A 22,886-nucleotide genomic window follows, 5' to 3' on the forward strand; every position below is an offset into this window, starting at 1 on the left:
ATTTCCCTTCTTTTTAACCAGACTAGAATAGGCTAAACATAATTTAACATTGTCTTGCTGTCTCATGATCACTATTTTGAATATCAGTTTTCACAATATGCTGAAGATACATGGAGTTGCAGACGTATGCATGAATATGTACATTATAGCTACGGCTCCAGGGGTTTCTTTTCTTCTTCTTTTTCTTTTTTTTTCACCAAAAAGCCACCAGTGCCAGCTTCCTTTTTGCTTATTTGTCTCTATATAAGGCAACCTGAAGACTACATGGCCGCCAGTGGCTAACACAGCCTCTTTTCTGTAAAGCTCATCAATAATGCAAACACTGAAGTGACCTTCCTTTCAAGGAGCTTTCTCATCCTCCCCAATATCTATACCCTGCTGCTATCTGTGTGCCATGGCCCGTCAGCATTATTCAAAGCCCTGATGCTTTTCTATACCACCAGTCGTATGGACATCTTCTTGACAGTATGTAACATTCCTCTTCCATCCCTTGAAGTTTGTGGGCAGGGTAGCCTTTCTAATATAAATAATTTTGGCATAATGTTTGGGAGTAATCTTATTATAAAGTCTAGATATATTCATCAGGCCCAAATGCCTTTACTGTACATAAAGCAGACTTAGGTTCAAATCATATGGGATCTTAGGCAAATTATTTAACTTTACTATGCCTCATGCTCTTCATATGGAAAATAGAATTTATAACACTAATCCTGCAAAGTTACTCTGAAGATGATAAAGGATAACATAGGAGTACGGTATTTAGCATAGTGCCTGGCAAAAAACAGGTGTTTAAATTTTTATATTAGGTCAAATCATTTGCAAACACAATTTTTTAAGTCAAGTCCAACTGAATATCAGCTATGTTATCTGTTCCACCTTAAAACTCCCCCCTTCCCCTTCGTTCTGGTGATTCATGGCAGTGTAGTAAGGGAGGTTAATGTGTCCAGATCTTTTCTTATCTTTCCCTCCTGGGCACTTTCATTCGCTCGGACTTGGTTCCAAAGTGTGGAACCGCCACTGCAGTGTCTGCACATTAAAGTTGGAATGTAGCTCCAAGTTTGCAGGGAAGATGATAATTGATCAGCGCAAGTGGTAGAAAGTTCAGGGGGGAAAAGCTATTAAAAAGATAAATATTCCACTGAAACCTTTTGGCTTATACAGCAAAGAGAAAAATCTCTTATGGACGGAGAGGTTCCTAAGTGTGCTTTTATGTGTCTCTGTGTGGCTGGGAAGCCTCTTTGCCCACCAGCTCTCTCACCATCATTTGCTAGATTAAATTTCCGTAATTTTATAATCAAAAGGGCTGAGAGGGGAAAACTGAAAGTGAACAGTAGGCGGAGGATGCTTTTAGTCACTCAGTCATCCTGGTCATTCTCAGGGCCTCTGGAACCCACGGGGCAGGCTTGTTGCCCTGCCCAGGACCTGAGACTCCTTACATGGCCAAACTAAACATATTTGTATAGCATTCCTCTTGGCCTTTCCTGTAAATGATTTGATTGTGTGAATTCAACTACCTCATCGGAGCTTGCTTTAAAAAATCAAGTATGCAGAAGTGAATAAAATATCTCTCCAAACCTTTTTTTTTTTTTTCCCCAAAGCTCCTTTTTCAGTATGACTAAAAATTAATGGTCAGAGTCTGTGTAATGATCCTTCCTCTGGTTTCACTCATGCTGCTCCCTCTTGGTCCTGCTAATTATCTGATTGATTAAACTTTTGAGGAGCCTTCTGTCACTGGGCGTGGCCCACTGCACACATCTGGCTCACTGTGTTTTCTTTAAAAAGGACAGCAGGTTAATTAAAAGATTCATAGCACAAATAAAAGTGTCCACAGGTAAGGAAATCTGGTTTGTTTCCTCTCATGATCTCTGTAGCAGGTTGAACAGTATCCCCCCAAAAGGTCACACCCTCCCAGAACCTCAAAATGTGACCATATCTGAAAACAGGGCCTTTGCAGATGGAATTAGTTAGGGAGAGGTTGTGCTGGATTAAGGTGGGCCTGCTGGCCTTTTAGAAAGAAAAGAGACCATACAGAGGTGAAAACTCCATGTGGAGACCAGAGGCAGGCACACGCCGGCGATGCCCGGGTTTGCCGGGGGCCACCAGAAGCAGGAGAGCGTCCTGGAACAGGTTCTCCCTCAGAGCGTCGAAGGAACCAACCCTGCCAGAACCTTCGTTTCAGACTGCTGGCCTCCAGAACTGTGAGAGGATAAATTTCTGTCACCTGAAGTCACCATGTTTGTGGCAATTTGTTATGGCAGCCATGGGAAACACATAGTCTCCCTGGTCACCATCTGACCTCTCACGGACAGTACTGATTGGTTGCCATCTTTTTCTGCTGTTTTGGAAATGATCGTGAAGTATAATACTGAAACTGTGACTGGTACCAATCCCTCAGGGCACTTCCCCTATTTTGGGGTCATTCAAGCTACTTTCATTTGAGAAATAAGCCCCATATCACATAGCATGGCAAATGTTGATGGGGAAATTCACTTAGTTACGGGAGTTTTGTGATCATCATAAAATTGATGACACTCATAAAATTGGAAATGCTCATAATAACTATTCGTTAGACTGTAGACATAGTATATGTTGTATGTCAGGTTCGAGATGCCGAGATTTGTGTGCAGGAAGTTTTTTGGGAAGAACCCTCAGGAACATCCATGTGGGGTGATGGAAGTGGAGAGGTGCAGAGGGTGAAGTTAATTTGTGATGAGTGGGGTGGTCCTTCAGAGTTGTATCAAATGGAGGCAAGAGGTCAAGACCTCAAACAACCCCATGGATCCAGGGAGGTGGCGTAGTGTTGGTGAGGCAGCTTCTTTCAGCAGAGGGCAATTCCTGGAGAGGGACCCATAGTCGTGGGCTGTGAGAATAACAGGCTCTGTCCTGAAGGGGCCCTGGGCAGCACATCCCAGCCCCACCACAGTATTCATGGTTTTAATAAAAAATGTCCTTGTCAGCTGAGAAAGTGACTTTGGCCAGATCCATATACAATACGTTATGGGATAGATAAGGTTGTTAGACATGTATACTTTTGTTTTTCATGGGGTTTTGTCAAGCTGCTGTATTAGTACCATCACTAATCTTTCCATAAGAATGCTTGCTCTTCGGGACCACGGCTTTCCTCTTTAATTTTTCCTATCTTGCCTAGCGAACTCTGATGGTTATTTTTCCCTTCAGAAAAGGGCAAAAATTATTATCTCAGTACTAACTCCATGGCTAGGTCAATAGTCTAAAGAACTGAGCAAGCATTGCTTACCCTTTACACTTAGTTTTCAAATGACTCAATGTATCTTATTTTTTGTTAAGTCATGAAGCTTCCAGAGAAAGAGGTCATCCTTATTTTGCATGCAGGCACAGTAGATGAGAAATTAATTAATATCACTGAGGTTTTATAAGGTGTCAAAAGAAATGGTAGAGAAAATACCAATTTCTTCTGTTGCGCTGCTAAGTCATATGCTTTCAGTAAACTACAAATTTATGACTTTTCTCTAACAATAATAATAATAAGGAGAAGCATGGCAACTCATTCCTTGAGCACTAATTATTTATTGGGACTCTCTTGGACAGAGGGAGTAGGTGAACTAAAAAGCAGTTACTGAGCACTGTGCTAAATACTAATATATGGTCTAGGTATTACAAGATTACAGATTTTTTGAACCCAGAACATGATTAAGTCTTATTTGGCTGTAAAATCTATTGCTACAAATAAACTAAACCCTTTGGGAGGAACATTTCCATCAATACTTTTCTATAAATGTTGGCCACTCACAGCAAGGCAAGAAGATACATACCAGGGTAGAATGCCTCACCTTGAGGATGGGTGCCCGACAGGAGGAACTAGGGTGAGGTACGAGGTAATGTAATTGTAGTCCTATCATGCAGATATCCAATTAGAAAAAAAAAACAAACAAAAAGCCAGGTCGATGTTTCCTAATATGAATTCCAAACCCAACGCTAGACACAGGCTGCTGGCAGTCTCATTCTGTTCAAAGTAAGTAGAAACTGATGATATTATATAACTTAAGCAATTGACAGTTTCGTTTCTTAGGCTAAAAGAATAAAGAAGAGGATATTCTGGTCTGGTTCAGATTACCATAGAACTAAACAGGAATGCAACAAGAACTTTCAAGAGCATGACCATGTTCTTTTAGAATTTAAAACACTGGACCAAAATAATTCATTCATCCTACAGATACTTTTTAAGCACATACTTTGAATAGGACTGTTGCAGACACTAGGCAGAGAACAGTGAACAAGACAGATAGGATCTTTCCCTTTACAGAAGGGAAGAGGATGATTAAAAAACAAATAAATATTTAACATAACATCATAGAAGAATAAGTGATTAGAGCAACTTAAGGGAGATCAAGAGTGATGGGGAGTCATTAGAGAGGGTGATCGGCGAAGGCCTCTCAGAGGAAGTGAAATGTAAGCTTGATCTGAATGAAGTGGGGGCAAGGGTGGGGCGTGAAGCCTTGTGAAGAGCTAGAAGCCAAGAAGAAGTAGCATTAAAGGAAAAAGCCAGGAGAGTGGAAATGGTGCATCCAAGCACCAGCAGAAAGACCAACAAAAGGCCTTGGGCAATGCAGGATTTGTCAAAGTTGCGTTCATAAGGTTAAAATACAAAATCTTTTGTTTTGGGTTTCTTCCAGCCTCTTTATGCTGCTTGGGGACAGGACTGGAGTAGGCAGAGAACTGGGCAAATGAGGTTTAACCAAGGCTAGAGGAAGTTTGAGAGGAGATAGGAGCAAGGGAGAGAGGCCAGGTTGTTCAGTGTAGAGAAGGAAATGTAAAGTAGGGTGAAGAGAAGATTACAATGATGAAAGGTGTTCAAAACTAAGAAAGTGGTCAGGTTTATGGATTGGAGGTCCCAGTGGAGATCAAAGACTCTTGGAAGTTGAGGTTAATAGAGTAAGCGAGTTAGAACTACAGAGGGTAGGGGTCAGAGAATAGTATTTGGAGGTGGTGATAGCATAGCTTCCTAAAAGGTAGAGAAGCACGTGCCCTGCTCTTGGGTCTAGTGGAGGAAGGGCCATAGCAACACCTCCTGAAGGAACTGCAGGGGAAATTGTTTCCTTGGGGAACAGCCAGGTTTGAATTTGAGCAACAAGGTAAAGAAAACATTCCAATTGGCTGAAGAGGCTGAAAATATAGGGGTTTGCCTAATGACACTGTGAGTTCCTGAAGGCAAAGTGGAAGACTGTGAGGGGCAAGAGAGAAGTGGGCAATTAGGTTACAAAACAAACGGTACTGAGTGTTCTGAGACTCAGACAAATATCCCAATACTTAGGAAAGTGACTTTCAAAAAGTTCGGGAAAAATATAGGTATCATCCCAACACTAAAGAATCTAAAATAATATGGCTCAAGGGACAGGACGGTTTACAATATGTCATCTAAAACAATAAAAAGGATAAAGAAGGAGTTTTGTGTAGTTTCTAATGGACGGCAGTAAGTTAAGCTAGAGTATGCAATTTCAGACTCAACAGGCCTATTGGGGGAGCAAGTCCTTGGAGTCGGCCAGGGAGGTGGGGCATGGAAGGATGCGATAGACAGTTGACTCCTGAGAACCACTGATTTTACTCTAGATAGAAAAAAGGTCGGTTACAGGTACGTCCATTATGGGAGACAAGTGAAGTGCTCCAGCAATTGCACAGGGCACAGACATGAAGAATCGTTTTCTAAGAAAAATTTGCTTCCTTGCATTTCTTCACCAAGAATCAGCCAGGTATTAAATACAAGCGGCGAAGGGCAGGTCACTGCTGCCAATGCGCCAGAGCTTCCCACTACAGCTGTACAAGACAATACACTGTATATTAGACTTCAGAGCAAATGGAACACAGGAGTGAACTGTAGTCGGCGGCTGGTACAGGCAGAGGTTACAAGGGTAGCCTCTGATTCAATGCTACCTAGATGCAATTCTTAACCCGACTCCTTACTGTGTAAACTTGGGCACATTTCTTAACTCTGTGCTTGGTCTCTTCATTTGTCAAACGGCAATAATTATATTATCTACTTCATCAGGTTGTTATGAGGATAAAATGAGCTGATACTTTTAAAGCGTTTATGACACTGCCTGACACAGGGCAAGCGTTGAGTAAGTACTAGTATTGTTATTTTGTTTTGTTATTCTTTAATGGTCTGTTCAACTTATATATTTTATTAAAATATTTATTTGTTTATTTTAGAGAGTGGTGGGTGAGGAGGAGAGAGAGAATCTCGAGCAGACACCCCACTGAGCCCAAAGCCCAACACAGGGCTCGATTTCATGGCCCTGAGATCATGACGTGAGCCAAAATCAAGAGTTAGACGCTTAACCGACTAAGCCACCCAGGCACCCCAAGCTTACCATACATTTTTTTTATAAAAATAACTTATTCTAATAACTCAGTGTAAATATTCTAATTTATGATAGAACATTCCAGGGTTATATGTGGCTCTGATGTGACACAGACTTTGAAGACCTTCTTGCAAGCAGGTACATTGTACTATGAAAATCAAAGCTGAGTTTGAATCCTTGCTCTACCACTGATAGACCATGTGACGTTAGGCCCAAGTGTCTTCAGCTATACAAAAGGAATAATAATAGTGCCAATAACTCATGGGGTCTTAGCAATGAGTAAACTAGATAACTTATTTATAAATACTTGGCAGACTGTGTGGCATAAGATAAGCATTCAATAAATGGCAGCTATATTATTTAGCCCTTTTTCTCTTCTTAATTACAGGTACCTTTAACTTGCCTACTTATATTCGAACACCACAAACTCTTAGTTTCCTATTTCAATTTCCTTTTTTCTCCTTTCTTACATGTCCTGAAAGAATTTTTTTTAAATGCACTAAAATGAAATACTGCATCATGAAAATACCTGTGATGGTCATTTTCAATTTAGAAGGGAATTAGCTTGCTACTTAACTGCATCTCGCAACCATAGATCTTTGTCTGTTGAGCCTATAATTCATGTTATTGTCAGAGCTGGGAGAGGGGCAGCCAGGGGTCAGTCAGAGACAAGCTTCAGAGGCATGGATTTGAAGCAAACAAGGACAGCATACATCAGGGGACTCAGAGAACAGATAGTTGGCTGTGGGTTTGGAAGCAGTATACATGATCATGGCGGCCATTTTTTAAGTACCCAGAGCTTCCCTTGAAGTGTGATATAAGTGGAAGTGTTGAGACTCGAACCCAGGCCTGTCATGATTCTAGTGCCTTGCTCTTTCCCCCTTCTCCATCTCATTTAGAAGTTATGAGATGCCACGGGAGCCACATGACCATTTAAAGCCCAAGCCTGGGAACCCAGAGATTCTATGAGATTTGAAGAAATGAGACAAGAATAAAAAGGATGTCAAGTTATGAAGAAATGTAGAAAGAACCACCAAACTTCTATCCCTCTTTCAGCACTGTCCTCTGGTTCCTGGTGATAGGAGTCCATCTTCCCAGCAGTGCTGGTGGAGGCAACAGGCCACTGGCCACTCCTCACCAAGATGAGGCTCACCCCTCAGAAGCCATCAGTACAGACTAATTGTGAGGAAATTCTCTATTTTACATTAGCGCCTAGACAGCTCTCTGACCACAGTTTTATTTTCGAAAGGATCATACCCCTTTTCCACTAATCTAAACATTTTTAAAAACATAAACTAAATTTTCCAGTTCTAGCAAACACAGCCCTCAAGTTTTCCATGACTTCAGCTTTTTTCCCCTTTATTTGCCTCAAAAAAGGGAAGTTAGGACCTGTTTATCTCTGTAAATAGCTCTATATTTTCTGAGATCACCTCAGAAAAAGACTATTTCAATAAGATGAAATTATTCTTTGTCAGAGACTTTAATCATTTTTCTTGGTGTTAGTTATGAAGTTGCTAAATGCTTTTAGCTAATAGCAGATAGTTACAGTAATTTTAAATTGTCTCTTTGCATAACAATCTCTACTAACCCTTTTTTCAAGCACATAATAGTTGACAAAGCTCTTTAAAATCTCACTTGACTCTTACAGCTACTCTGTGGGGTGGTTAGAGGAGTATTTATTATCCGTACTTGACATATGACACAACTGGGGCTCTGAGAGTTAAGACTTGGGGGACAGAAAGTTGCCATGTTATGCTGGTGGGTACAAGAAGTGAATGTGTAAGCAATGCCTCCTGGACTCTTCCTAGAAGAGAAGCACACCTTCCCAACTGATCTGCTCTCCACACCCTGCTCTACCCCAACCCAATGTCCTTCCCATTGGAGGAATTTTCTTATGATATCAGGTGATCTCTGGGCTGTATCAGGCCCATCCACTTGTACTCATCTATGAGATATTTGTTCCTATTGATTAAAGAATACTGACAAATCTAATCTGTTGGGAAAAAATTGTAGATCTCACATTGTTTCTCCTCTAACAATTCTGTACACTCCCGTAAATATGAAAGATGCAATATTGAGAGGTCGAAGGGAGACGCATAAAAGGAAGGAGGATAAGAGGCACTGGGAAGGGAGAGGACCATGAACAAGCATCCTTTGTCGTCACAATTTCTCTCCAGCAGCAAGCAGTTAGTAATGGCACTTAGGAAAACCTCCCAAGGCCTATGGAACCACAGTAAGAAAAGGGAAACAAATAAGCAAACATCAACAAACAACCAATCTGGGTGTGTTTCTTAGTGAACAAGGGAAAGTTGAGGGTATTTATTCAAGAAAATGGCTTTTCTTGAAATTTTCCACAAGATACGCATGCGGGAAGTCTGCAGGGATATAGCACAGAAGGGAGCGGTAGACAGAATATGTGGCTCAGTGCGAGCTCACAGCCATGGAATAAGAGGGCAAGTCCCGAGCTGTGTTTTAGTTTTCCGTCTGCATATTTTTCGTATGAACTAGAGGAAAGTCACTCAGGCAGTGAGGACTGATGGACAGAAATTAGCTGACTTCTGAAGAGCTGACAAGAAGCCATTTTAGCACAACTGGCCAAAGGCAATTTGTTTTCCATGATAATGACCAGGAAGCTTTGGTGGAGGTGCTCCAAAAGGAAAAGTTCAGTTTTGGAAGCTTCTTCGGTATGTGTCCAAGGGCTCCTGGTTCCATCTGAAACCATCAATGTGAAATGGTCCCACCTCTGTGTCTTTCATTTGAAAAGCAATAGATTTCCAGATACCGCAATATTTTCTGACAGAGGGTCTGCATCTATCTCGCTTGGAGTTTAGGAATTTGTGAGGACAAACCCAATTTGAACTATCATCATCACAACTCATCCCACTCAAGCAGATGGTCAGACTAAAACCTCTAAAGCTTATCGCTGCAAAATCTTGGTAACAAGACAGTCATTCAATAAATGTTTATTGAGCATAGCCTATGTGCAAGATACTGTAGCCACGCCAGATTTCTTATTACTCAGTGTGCTGCTCCATAGAATGAGAAGGTTGGTCTTGCTGAATTCCTAATGAAGAGATGCCTCAAATCTTACCTCAACCGCTTCCAACAGCATAAGGAGCAAACAGGAATTTATTCGGGCTGTAACTCTATCTCTACACATTCTTAGGTCACTTGGCCAGATGAATTCATTTTTGCTAAAAAAAAAAAAAAAGCCCAAAACCCAAGCCCTTTCTTTGTTCATTTGTACATCCACACACCACATATTTATTAAGAGGCTGCAATACACCAGGCATTACACATACGCTGCCGGCCTGTGTCAGCGTTAGGGCAGGAGAATTTTGCAGTAACAATGGATTATCTTGTTGCAGGTCTACTCATGAAGAAAGAGTAGCGAACAATTATTGCACTTGCTGTAAAATAGGGTCAGCCCTTATGCTAAGGGTTTTACCCAGACCAAGATGAATTCCTATCATGTAACTAGAATTATGGAGTATTAGTCATGGAAAGTTCCAAAAAATTGGGGCTGAGATGGCATCACTGTATGTTGGGAAATGCCTACGGAACTATTCCCAGGGTAATCGGACAAGAGGCTGAACTATTAAGAGTATATGTTTTAGGGCCATCTAGTGTTGACTATTTTTCTGCTTTAGCTCTTGGAGAGTCCCCAAAATCAGAAAGGAAAAGAAGATATCCCCTGGCCCTGCGTTCCTGAAGTGGAATTCCTTGTGGCATGAGATATAGGGTCTTCAGAAAGGGCATCCTTTTTTAGCTTGAAAGAATATGCTAGCTCAGGAGGGGAAGGCATAATATATACCAGGGAGCCCTGGGCTGCTTGGTTCTCAACGCAAGCAGCAGTATTTCACTTTCTACATTTTTTTTTAAAGGAAGCTCACTGAAATCTCCTGAAGAAGAGACTGCAAACATGGAAATCAACATAACCTTGATCATACAACACAAACTTTCCTAAAATTCCTCTTTATCCACCTGTGTGTCTCACTGCGACCGTCTCTCTTTCTGCTGGTTCCTGTTAAACCCCACCCAGGAAGGAGCTTGTCTCTTCACACGCTGCCCCACCAGTCTGATGCCCTCAACCTGGGTTTGCCAAAAATGTTCCTTTTTTTCCTAGAGTAGGAAAAATGTGTAGGGACAAAGTGTCAACTTGCTGGAGGTCTGGTCTTGCCTTGCATTTCTCCCCCCTCAAATGCTATGCGGCACACCACTGCTCAAAATACTTCATAAACCGTCACCTTTTGCTTCTGGTCCTCGTGTGATATGTATGGAGGAAAATTCTACAGATAGAAAGACTGAAGAAAGGATGATTATAAAATAATGCTCATGTGCAGAAATCAGCACTCTCCTTTCAATCCAAGCTGCTCTCCCTTAAACATGCTGTCACTAACAACATTAGGAACTTGGAGAGGGGCAATAAAGTGACTTCACATTTTTTAAAACAAGAATTTAGTTATGCTCTTTTAATTTATGCTAAAACGCTCCGATGTGTCCTGTAGAAGCTGATGAGCGCTTCCACATGTCACTATTTGCACAGACTGGACTGAGGTGAAACCTAGCAGCCACTTAACAGACGATTGTGAAGGTTAGATTAGCAAATAACTCCCCCCACAAGCGGACTGAGAAACAGTAGTAAAATTTAGGGAGGTAAATATAATGACTATCATTTGAGCTTGCCCAAAGAATGCAGAGAAGTAAAACATTAATAAAACCCTGAGAAGTTTGAAAGCAACCAACAACAAAAATAGATAGACAGCTGCCGCCATGCTATGCATCACGGCGAGCAAACATTGGAACTGTAGCTACCCGTCTATTCAAACCTTTCATTGCAATTGAAATGTCCTTTAGAGTAAAATAATTGACAAGCCATGAAGAATCTCCGCTTTATTTCCTTGATTTCCATTTTCCACAGCGCCTTTCCACACAGCCTTAACAGCTGCATGCAGTCTGCTGTTCCGAGCCTCGCGCCAGGCTCAGTGTTTCTTGAAGCATTCGTTCCATTCCGCATGTGTTAGGGCCTTTGTGAACATCTCTGCCCTCTGCCTCGTTTTGGCTGCTGCAGTTCTCTGCGGCCCACTTCTCTTAGGTGCTGAGTGAGAATCAGCTCTGATGGGACTGTCTGCAGAGGTAGCCCCATGGGAACATTCTTTAGTCATGATTTCACTGTGACTGCTGCTGGCTAGTCTGGGTTTCATGCTTGACCACCTGCATGCTCACTGAATCCAGGGTAGCTCCCTCATGTCAGGACTGGACAACTGTCTTTGCTCTTATGTCATCTCCTACCTATGCCAACATGTGGCACATGGAAGCCATTCTGTTGACAAGGGAGTTCTCATCCTCCTCTGATTTAATATCTATCCTAGGCAGCAGTTTGGTACAGCTGTTAGGATGTTGTCAGAATTCTTTTGTCCATAAGAAAAGTGAAACCCACACCACGTTGTGCAATATGTTCATGATGTGGTCATTCCTTTGGATAATCATCAACAATAACATCAACCAATACCCTGCCTCTGACCTCAGAAGGCTTCAGACTGATGCAACAAAACAGGAAACCCAGTGTCTGGGACAGCCTGGGGCCTGCCAGCATTCTTTGCTGAACTGGTATGTGTGTGCTGAGATAACACATTAACTCTAGGCACTAATCAAGCATATCTTAAATTGTGAAATCCCAGAGCACAGGCCCACGTTACAAGTTTTCTATCCTGAAACAGTTTGCAGGGGTGTGGCTCTATAATTGGCAGCCTGAGCCGCAATACTTCATCTCTTCCCTCAGGCGTTTATAGTTGTTTACCTTCGGTAAATCAATGAGTTGGAGTCATGCTATTAGATTTTCAGAATGTGGGGATCCTTCTAAGGCAGGGACACTGTCTTCTGGAGCTCCGACTTTGGGCATGTCCATGTCCCATCACATGGCACAAGAGTGAGGCAGCCATGATGCCTGCCTCCACCCAGTTTCACAAATGAATCTGCCTGGGGGTATGCTCACTTTGATAAAGGACAGCTCCATGATGTAGGATACCTGAAGAGAGGATGCCAGCATCCAGTAACTTGAGAGAAATTCAGAGACAAAGAGATCTGAAAAAAATGGGATAGTATATTGGTTGATCCATTTCTGAAAATGCAGTGGGGCCACAATCATGGCTAACGTGATCGTCTATGGTATCCCCCAAGCAACAGCCATCCAAGAAGCTAGTTTTTAGGAGATGTGTATATTTCATGTTAGTTCAACTTTGTAAAAGGCTTCAAGATATTTAACAACAAACCAAAAGCTAAATCAATAAAAGTTAAAACCTCATGTCCACATATACTAATTTCTGTGTACACCACTCACTTATTTAGCAAACTCACTGAATGGCATTTGTGTGCTAGACACTGAGCACTGAGCTCACCAGGTGGAAAGTTTTTCACAGCACGAAAGATGCCTAAAGAGACAGTCGTGACGCAATGAACTACAGGTCGTACAAGCATGCACAGCTTGACCAGCCGTTCCAGGACTAACTAGGACTAGCTAGGGCCAGGGACCTTCCCTGACAAGGTAGCATTTGGCCTGAGAGCTGGGTCTTAAGTTATATTAGTATGTGTGGGGCCTGAGAGAGCTTGGTATGAAGCATGATATGATTAAAACACAGGGGTCACAAATAGGAAAAAGGTGGGAGATAGGGCTGGAAAGGCAGAGTGTGGAGAGATAGCAAAAAGACTTCTGTGACATTTGTAGGCCAAGGATTTAAAATTTTTATGTTTTAGGTGAATGAAGCCATGATTGGGCAGGGGGTGGGGGTGAAAGCTAAGGACAATTTTAGGCATGGGTATAACAGGTTAATATTGCCAAACATAGAATAATATGCTAGATACTTTTCTAAGCACATGGCATGTATAACATATTTAATCTTTATGACTACCAATGACGTAGATGCTTTATCATTCCCTTAGAAAATGAAGAGACTGGGGCACAGAGAGATGAGACAGGGGGTGACAGAACTATTACTGAATAGAGTCAGAACAGTTTAACTGCAGAGTACACGCTCCTTACCACAACCCTGCACTGCCTCTTGGATGAGGCTCTGGAGGAGAGCTCTAGAGACAAAGAAGACGACACTGGAGAGAGAAAACATGGAAACCAGAGCCCTTAGCCTCTCACAGACTGCAGTAAGTGGATGTGATAAAGTTATGGCTTATCTGCCATCAGAAAAAAAACCACACTTTCAGAAGTCCATTGTTAACTCATGAAAACCGAAGGCCTTGACATGTATAGCAAAAAGCACTCAGTGATTTTTCCAGAAGATGGCTCTATCTCGTTTCTGGATCCAGATGAAGGAAGCATGATCGTTCTGGGGCACTCAGGTAATGGGGCTCCCTGCAATGAACACCGTGGAAAGGTGGAGATGCACACAGCTGGAAATGTCAATCAATATATTTGATGGTAACAAAAATGTACTAATCAGTGGGAGAGTGAATTTGATGGGTGTGAAGATGACATTTACTTGATAATTTATGGAATTTCTGTTATTGCTAAAGCCACAGTGATTTTCAGAGTGTTAGGATCAGAGAAAGAGCTATATCTTGCCCATGCTTCAAAAGGGATTTACATAAATGGTAACAAGAGGGCGTCCTCTATGGGGTCATGTTCTGGAGGCCATTTGCACATGGGATTAGGGCTATAGTAACCGAGTACTCTTAAAGCATCTTCTGGTTTCATCTCCTGGTAACCTCACCGCCTCCTCCCTGAACTAGTACTACCCCTCCACTGTAACCAGAGGCTAGGATTTTGAGAAATGTATTTCCTGGAAAGAGAATTCTATCTTACAAATGGAAGAACAGGAGAAAGAGAGCTGTTTTTGAGGTGAGGTGATAGTCAGTGTTTAGGAGCAAGGGCCAGTGACTTGGCATGGAAGGACATGACAGCGTCTGCACACCTCCAGCAATTGCATCTGGGCTTGGTGTTTTATAAAATAAAATTTGATTTGGCACATAAAGGACATGGGTGTGGGTGCTATTGACAGAAGCAAAGATAGAGATAGAAAAAACTAGTGTTTTAGAGGTATACAAGAAGGGGCTTGCACTAGGTAAAATGTTGTGAAGATGATGACAAGGGATGAATTCTAGAAAGATGTTGGTGATATAATTTTCGGAACTAAAGAATCACTTGAATAAATTTTATCAGTGGTGAGAGAGAGAGGAGATAAGAAAACCTCTGAATTTACTCAGCACATGTTTTGAATACCTGTATTTATTAAGAACTGGAGATACAGACCTGGTCAGAAAAGTTTTCTGTCCTCACAGGAAAGAGCGGTGAAAATATTCTAGGTGGACAGTGATACTATTAACTAAGAAAACGAGTGTAAGTGGAGAGGGGGAGAAGGGTCTGAAGAAAAGATATTAAAGCTGATGAGGTCAATTTTGAATGTGAGTTTGAGGTGCCACAAGGACCCTTGGGTGGAGATGTCTAGCAAGTTGTTGGCTATTGGGTATGCAGATCAAGGGAACTGGCATCACAGGCAAAAAGAAGGTGGTCAGTGTCTGATAAGGAGATAAGATCACCAAAAAGGTAGGGCAAAAAGGGGGCTGGGAAGGAAGCCTGAGTAACAATGTTTGATATAAAGGAAGTGCATCCAGCAAACGATGTGATGGAGAGGTCTGAAAAGATAGATAAAAATTAGGATTGAATGAAGTCATGAAATTAGAAGAGAGTTTTGTTTTCTGCAATTGCTGTTGTCTTCAAATTCTTTGCTGGATGAAAAGCTCTTTCCAATGACTAGCACAGCCTCTGACACAAGGGTGGTCATTAATATCTACTGTTGAATTAGTATCTATTAATAGAGCTTAATTATTAATTTATTAACTAACACAACATGCTACAGCCATGTCAAACAAGTCAAGGACTAGAAAGCCTCTACTGCACTTGCCAGCTAGGAAATTCTTGGTAATATGAGGAAAGAACAGTTTAAGTGGCTGGAAAGAAAGAAACGTAATAAATAATACTGGCTTTTAAAATGTTAGAAATGTAAAAACCCGTTAGGGAGGGCATAGCAAATGCATAGTTTCCAGGCCATAATGCCTTTTTTTTTTTTAACAACAGTTTAACTAAAATGGAATTCCATTATATTACTTGGATGACTGCTGGAATGAAAGGAAAATATAAAACAAAATAATTATAATAAAAGTATTAAAAAACACAGGGTGTTCAGTCATCAGTATAATGCCAGATCATATTTACATCCTAAATAACACAATAAAGCAAATGAGCTCCAATTGCTGCTTAACCTGAAACTAGTTTAGGTACATAACAAACTTGCTTGCAATGTGGCTTCATGGACCAAATGGACATTTTCCCCATAAAGCTTCAGCAGCTCCATGCCTCTGGTTCTTATTCGCAGAAACTGAAACTAATGAGTAAAAGATTGGCTAATTATCAAAAAAAAAAAAAAAGAATCAAATAAATCCTGGACTTTAGCTTGGACTTAAGAAAATTTGTTTCTAAACAAGCACTTAAAAGCTCTGGAAAGTAATAAAATGAAAGGCAATTTGCACAGACTAATGGAACAGCAAAAGGAGGAGGGAGTGGAGAATGGATACTGCGTAATGGAGGAAAAGTTTTGTTTTGGAATTTTGTTGTAAAATAGTCTCTCCCTGATGGTAAAACATTAGCTAATGACATCTAGAACTTTCTGTTGGAGCCACGATAACTTCAAGTTTGTATAACTGAGCATTAAAACAGGAAATAACGCAACATAAAATAGAAACTATACACTAAAATTTTGGATTTGGGGAAGTAGCCTATGTCACAGGGATAAGTATCTCCCAATCAAACACAAAATAAAACAACAAAAAAACACTTTTATGAGTCATTTAGCTTAGACATTTAATGCTAAGTACTAATTCAACCCATGAAACATCTTGACAGTTTCTTTTTCTCTTTTCCTTCTTAGATAAGAGGTGGTTTTATTTTTCTAGTTAAACAGAAAAGGTAGAAGGAAAACCAAGATTAATAAGGTCTACCTCAACACAATCGCTCTTCAATATTTATCATTGGATACACATGCGCTCACTCTTCTTTCATACCTTTCTACCCTATGTGTATGTGTCTATCTTTATTAGACTGTAAATAACTTTGAGGTCAAGGGCTGTGTCTCATTCATTTTTGCCTGAGCCCTAGCGCTATATTTTATACTTAGTGCTCAATAAATATTGGTTAGATAAACAAATGATGATCTTTCAGGTGCCCTCAGATAATTTAGTCTCATGAAATCCACACTAGGAAACTAAATCATGATTTTTTTATTGCCTCATAAATAATTTTATATATTTTTTCTGAAACTTTAAAAAATAATAATAGTCCAGGACAATCATATTTACTCCTCAGTTCAAAGAGTCAAAGAAAAATCTTATAATTTTGGTGGACCTTAATTCTTGGCTTTAAAGAAGATGTCTTTAGAGTACAAGTAAACATGCAAATGAAGACAAGGGTGTTCCCAAAGGGCAATAGGATGGTACACAGCACCTACAAGTGGACTATAAGCTCTTCATTTCCAATCTGTCCTGGGATTTGTGTTTAGAGGATCAATTTCCCTGCAAATTATCCAACAATGCAGTAAGAAAAGGAAAAGTTAGGTAAAGGAAAAGAGTTTCTATTCGATGTAATAGGAAAATAAGATTTGGGGAATACCTGCTATAACCCACATGTAACTCTAGACATGATTCTATTCTAATGGCCAAGACAAGAGTTGAAAGATATACTATAGACCAAATATGCTCATTTTCTTCCCCCTACTCTTCACATGAGTGTATATGATATAGATGAAAGAGAATGTACCTTACAGACAGAAATATCTGGCTGTGAAATATTTATTTTTTTAAAATAAAACTTGTGTATTTAAGGTTACAATATGATGACTTGATGTATATACATATATAGTGAAATGATTATTACCATCAAGGTAACTAAGATATCATTTCCACACATAGTGACACTTTTGGGGGGGGTTATGTGATGAGAGCACCTGAAATTGACTCTCTTAGGAAATTTCATATTCAATGCAGTATAGTCATCATATTATAGTCACACTATAGTCATCATGCTATATAGTAGACCTCTCAACTTATTCATTCTGCATTAACTACAGCTTTTTACCCTTTGACCATAATCTCCCCATTTTCCCCACCTCCCCACCCCAGGTAACCACAACTCTACTATCTGCTTCTATGCACTTGACTTTTTCAGATTCTAAATAAAAATTCTTACAATGTATGCCCCGGTGGCTGGCACACAGAAGATGCTCACTAAGTGTTGAATGAATGGATGAATGAATGAATGAATGAATGATATAATACACCTGATTCTCAAGCCACTGTTTGAACGGATTTCCCGTTGTTTAGCATCACTCATGTCGGGCAACAGTCAAAAGAACCTAGTGGTACAATGTAGCCGGGGTTCCCTTGAAGAACAAAGTGGCAGATTGTGAGAAACTGCAATTGGCACATCAGGTTGTGTGACCACAGGCACAAAGAATCCGAGCAATTTGGCAGGTAGAGCTAGATGTGAAGTGATTAAAGTTTGTGCTCAATGAATTATAGCGATAACAAGCATGTTTCTTGTTTCCCACTGTCATATTGAAGAGGGGTTTCTTTTTGCTTAAAATTGCCTTGGTTAACCCCAAGATTGTAATTCACTGAACCTGTTTCTAGAGAGTGTTCCCAGAGAACATAATTACTCCCACACTGCGTGTGGGACAGTGCTGAGGTCCATGGAATCAGCTTGTCTTCCTGTTTATTCTGCTCTTAGCCAGCAGTTTGAGATTGAAATATGATTTTTAAAAGAATTATAAGGCAGGAAATCCCTGAGAAGATAAAATGTACATCTATTCAGAGTGCTACCACTTTCTCGAGAACTTTTCTAGCCTTTCCGAAATAAATGTGGGTCTAGAGGCTTCTCCCATTATGTTCACTTATTCTTGGCCCATATACGTATACAGACGTTTTTGCTTTGTTAAATACTGCCTGATAAGGGGACAAAGACAAAAGATAAGTTAAAGAAAAAAATCCCTGTTCTGAAGTCACTCTCCACTTAAAGATATCCACTGATACTGACCTGAAGATAGCAGGCTGTTTTGCAACTACATTACTAAGTCTTTGGGATATTTATCAAGCTTCACATAATCTGTAATTTAAGAAAAGCACTAAAGAAAACACAATTTAAAAAATCATGAATTCAGGGTATTCTATTCTATATATACACACATACCATACACACATACCAACAAGTGTCTGGATATGTGGTGAGGTAATTCAATAACAACTTTACTTTTAGACAGTTAAAATGAAAATACATGAACAGAGTAATTTTATTACATTCAAGTAATAAAAGTATGCTTTTCTACAAGCAGGGTTCTAACAATTTTGGAGGAGGTTCTCACTCCCCAGTCTTAGCTTGTGAGTCTTCATTATATTCAATTTGAAGTGAGATTAAGATAAGCCTAAAAGAAGTGCAGAAATGGGTTATGGATTTCATACTACCATGGGACTGATATTTTGGCGTTTGTTGGTTTGTTTAATGGCTACTGTCTATTCACACCAAAACTATGTAGGTAGGTAATTTTGGAAATGTGCTTCTCCTACTTTTTTCTAATCTGATCATGCATGTGAGTTGTAATTAATATATGTACTGTGCTTTGCATTTGAAAATGGTTTTTTTACACAATCATGGAATTTAGGAAGCACAGTAATTTTTAATAGATAAAGAAATTTAGACACACAGATTTTATACCAAGTAGGTGTAAGAGCTAGATCTCACCCGGGTCTCATGACAAATTCCTGTGTGCTTTCTGACTAAGCTGGACATTTAGATAGACATTGTAAAAATGAGAATACTTTTGTCTGCAACCACACCAAAGCTGCATCTTCCTCTTCTATCTGCCTTGAGCTCTTGGCTAAAACCCTTTCTGAGTTCTGAGGGTTAAGGCTCCATAGTAACTTCAAGGACATTTTAAACACTATACACAATCACACTGAAGTAAGAAAATAATCCGACTGCCTAGTCTGGTTAGCCAATTGCTCTTTTTAACACTTGAATCTCAACATGGCTAGTAGCTCACTATCACATATATGGACATACCTGGAATGCTTCCTTCAAAACAGCGACTTATTTTTAAAGATTAAACTTGTATTTTGATTTTAATAAGATCTTTGGGTAGATTAAAATAAGTAAAATGATTAAAATGAGTGTATATACATATTTTATTAAAAAAGGAACCACTACCACATTCTGATCTTCTGCCAATAGCAAGTTATGAAAAATCCCTTTAGAAAAAAACTTTTCAAATTAAAAACAAAACAAAACACATATTTTGGGGGAGGTAAGTTACCATTGTTGACCAAATCAACATCACAATATTTTCTCCACTCTGGCTGATATTATGATGACTCAAGTGGAATTTTAAAAATTATTAACTGATTCTCTACGCTTTCATGTTTGTTCCCTAAATTAAGGTATAGGAATATTTAGAAGGCTGAATTACATCATTCAGTTACTTGATCTTATATTTATCTGCTGTTCAGAGAATAAACTGGGTTTTGACCTATTTTATTCAGGTTTTTTTAAAAATAGGATCTAATTTTCTACTCCTTACATAAAACAAAACATAACTTAAGCTTCCTACCACCAACATAATGAAAATGAGATTCACCATTATGGGTCACATGAAAAAATAAATAACTTCTATAAATTCTCCTTTTCAGATTGCACTTGGTTGTCAAAGAGTACTTTTTGTAGGTACAAGATGGTCTAAGAATGTCTGATTAAAGTTAATTAAGGGAGTAAGAAAAAATATACTTGAAAATGTCTGTGATAATTATGTTTCCTATAAATAGATAAACCACATTTCTTGTCAATACTTGTTACCATAATTTGTCCTGTAGGGATTTTTTAAAAAACTACATATTGTTCTTTAGACATCTATCTATTATTTAGTACCATTTTACAATTGCTGTTGTCTTGATGTATTAATGGTGATAAATTTTGTTGTAGATATTTTAAAAATCAATTTAGAAAAGTTTATTTAAATGTTTCATTATAATCTAATACGAAAAGAATGCTGTTTCATAAGGGTACCAAGTACAACCAGCAGCTATCCTATTGCAATAGCATAAAATCAGATTTTGGTACTCTGCCAGTGAAGCAATTCAGACCACTATTAGTGAAAAACAAGAGCAATGAATTTACAGCAACTCAGCTTCTGTTTTCTAGACATAGACACGTGCTTTTTTATTTTGATAAAAATAGAAATTACCTAAAAGAGAAACTTCCTTTGGCTCTCTAAAACCAATGATACAAAAATGCCTAACTACACTGTAGTTAAACAGATTATATGTAAGGAAAAGCCATCCCTGCAGAGATGTTAGGGGACTCTCTTATTACTTTAACTGAGATGATATCAGGCAGGATGGGCAAAAGAACTCTATAGATGTACTCCAAAATGAGATTCCAAGAGTGTGACAGAGTGGCAGACTCTCGTGGCAATCTGCCTAATGGGTTGAAGAAGACATTCTCGTTCACTCTAGCACACTCCTATACAGAACTTAAATTAAACAACCAATGCTAATATAACAAACTGTAGGGTAGGTGAAGCAAAGATAGGGAAATGCACTTACCCCAGGCTTGAAATAAAATAAAAGCTTCTTAGAGGGATACAATATTTGCTGCAGTCTGAAGGATGAGCAAGAATTAGTTAAATAAAGTTGAGAAATGGGAAGAAAAAGGATACACTAGGCAGAGAGAATAGCTTGTGGAAATATCATGAGGCTATGAAAATATGGCCCACTGAAGGAATTAGAATAAACTTATAATGCCTACATGTAGAGTAGGAGAAAAGAAATGTGAAATATGTATGAGAATGTACTGGTAGAGCAAGACCTAAACAAAGACCTTGTAAACAAATAATAAGATAATAGGTTTTAACCCAACCATACTGATAATTATATTAAACATATGTGGTCTAAATAAATGAATTAAAAGGTAGAATCATCATATTGGATAAAAAAAGCAATACCTAATTATATCTGTCTACAACAGACTCATTTTAAATATAAACACAGAAGGATTAAAAGTAAAAAGATGAAAAAAGATATTCCATGCACCACTAATTAAAAGAAAGCTGGGTTGGCTATATTAATAGCAGAAAGAATAAATCTCAGACCAAAAACTATTACCAGGAAAAAGGAAGAACATTATATAATGATAAAAAAATATCGGTTCATCAAGATAACATAATGACCCTAAATGTATACAGGCTTAATCACAATTTCAAAATACACAAGTAAAAACTAACAATTTAAAGAGAAATAGACAAGACCATAGTAATAGTTGGACATTTTAACACTTCTCAGTAAGAACAGGAACTAAGGACAAACCAGTAAGATTACAGAATTAAGAATGTAGAAGAGTTGATTAGTATTATCAGTAAAGTTAACCTAATTGAACCTAACCTAGAACTCCACGTGAGAACAAAATATACATTCTATTCAAGTGTATATGGATCACTCACCAAGATAGGTCATATTCTGAGACATAAAAGATACATCAACAAATTTAAGAGGATGGAAATCATACAAAAATATTCACTAATCACAACAATATTAAACTAGAAATAAATCACAGAAAGATATCTGAAAAATACCCAAATACCTGAATATTAAACAGCTTATTTCTAAATAACTCAAAATTTAAGGAGGAATTCACACGGAATATTAGAAAATGTTTTGAATTGAATAAAAATGACAATACAACCTAACAAAATTTGTGCAATGTAGCTAAAGGAGGGTTTAGGGGGAAATGTATAACTTCAGATGTTTATACTAAGAAGAAAGGTCTCAAATCAATGAGCCAGTCTTCCTCTTAGGACATTAGGAAATAGCGAACCCAAACAGACAGGAAGAAATAATAAAGATACAAATATCCATAACATACAAGACAGAAAATGAAAGGAAAATCCAGAAAACCAAAAGCTGTTTCTTGGAAAATACCAATAAATTTGATAAATCTGTAGCCAGACTGATCAAGGAAAAGAGAAGATATATATCAGGAATGGAGAAGACATCACCATAGATTCTACAGACATCAAGAAAATAATAAGACAACATTAAGGAAGATAAAAAAGGAATGCCAATTTAATTTGACAACTTAGATGAAATGACAAATTCCTAAAAAAATACAAACTATCAAAACTCACTCAAGAAGAATTTTATAACCTGAAGACCCCTATAATCTATTAAAGAAATCCAATCTATTAAAGAATTAGTTAAAACTATCCCACAAAACAGCCCCAGGGACCAGATGGCTTTACTTGGTAATTTTTAACAAACATTTCAGGATGATATAATACCAATTCTATACAAAGTCCTCCATAAAATAGGTGAGGACAGAACATGTCCTCACCCATTTTTTAAAAAGCCAGCATTACTCTGATATCAAAGTTGTACAAAGGCTTGAAAAATAATTGAAATTAAAGACCAATATACCTAATGAACACAGAGACAAAAAAAAAGTTT

General features: G+C 38.9%; 1 protein-coding gene across 3 annotated transcripts in view; it reads right to left on the reverse strand.

Moving 5' to 3' along the window:
- ATRNL1 (attractin like 1) overlaps positions 1-22,886 on the reverse strand; it is a 746,554-nt gene that overhangs the window by 114,630 nt on the left and 609,038 nt on the right. Inside the window, exon 29 of one of the 3 annotated variants that reach the window (XM_057308391.1) lies at positions 12,334-12,422. The exons of the other annotated variants lie outside the window; for them this stretch is intronic. Coding sequence (XP_057164374.1) covers positions 12,334-12,422 — 89 coding nt within the window. The remainder of the gene's footprint in view (positions 1-12,333; positions 12,423-22,886) is intronic. 3 annotated transcript variants of the gene reach the window in all.

The sequence above is a fragment of the Ursus arctos genome, unplaced genomic scaffold (assembly GCF_023065955.2).
Source record: "Ursus arctos isolate Adak ecotype North America unplaced genomic scaffold, UrsArc2.0 scaffold_7, whole genome shotgun sequence".
NCBI lineage: Eukaryota > Metazoa > Chordata > Mammalia > Carnivora > Ursidae > Ursus > Ursus arctos.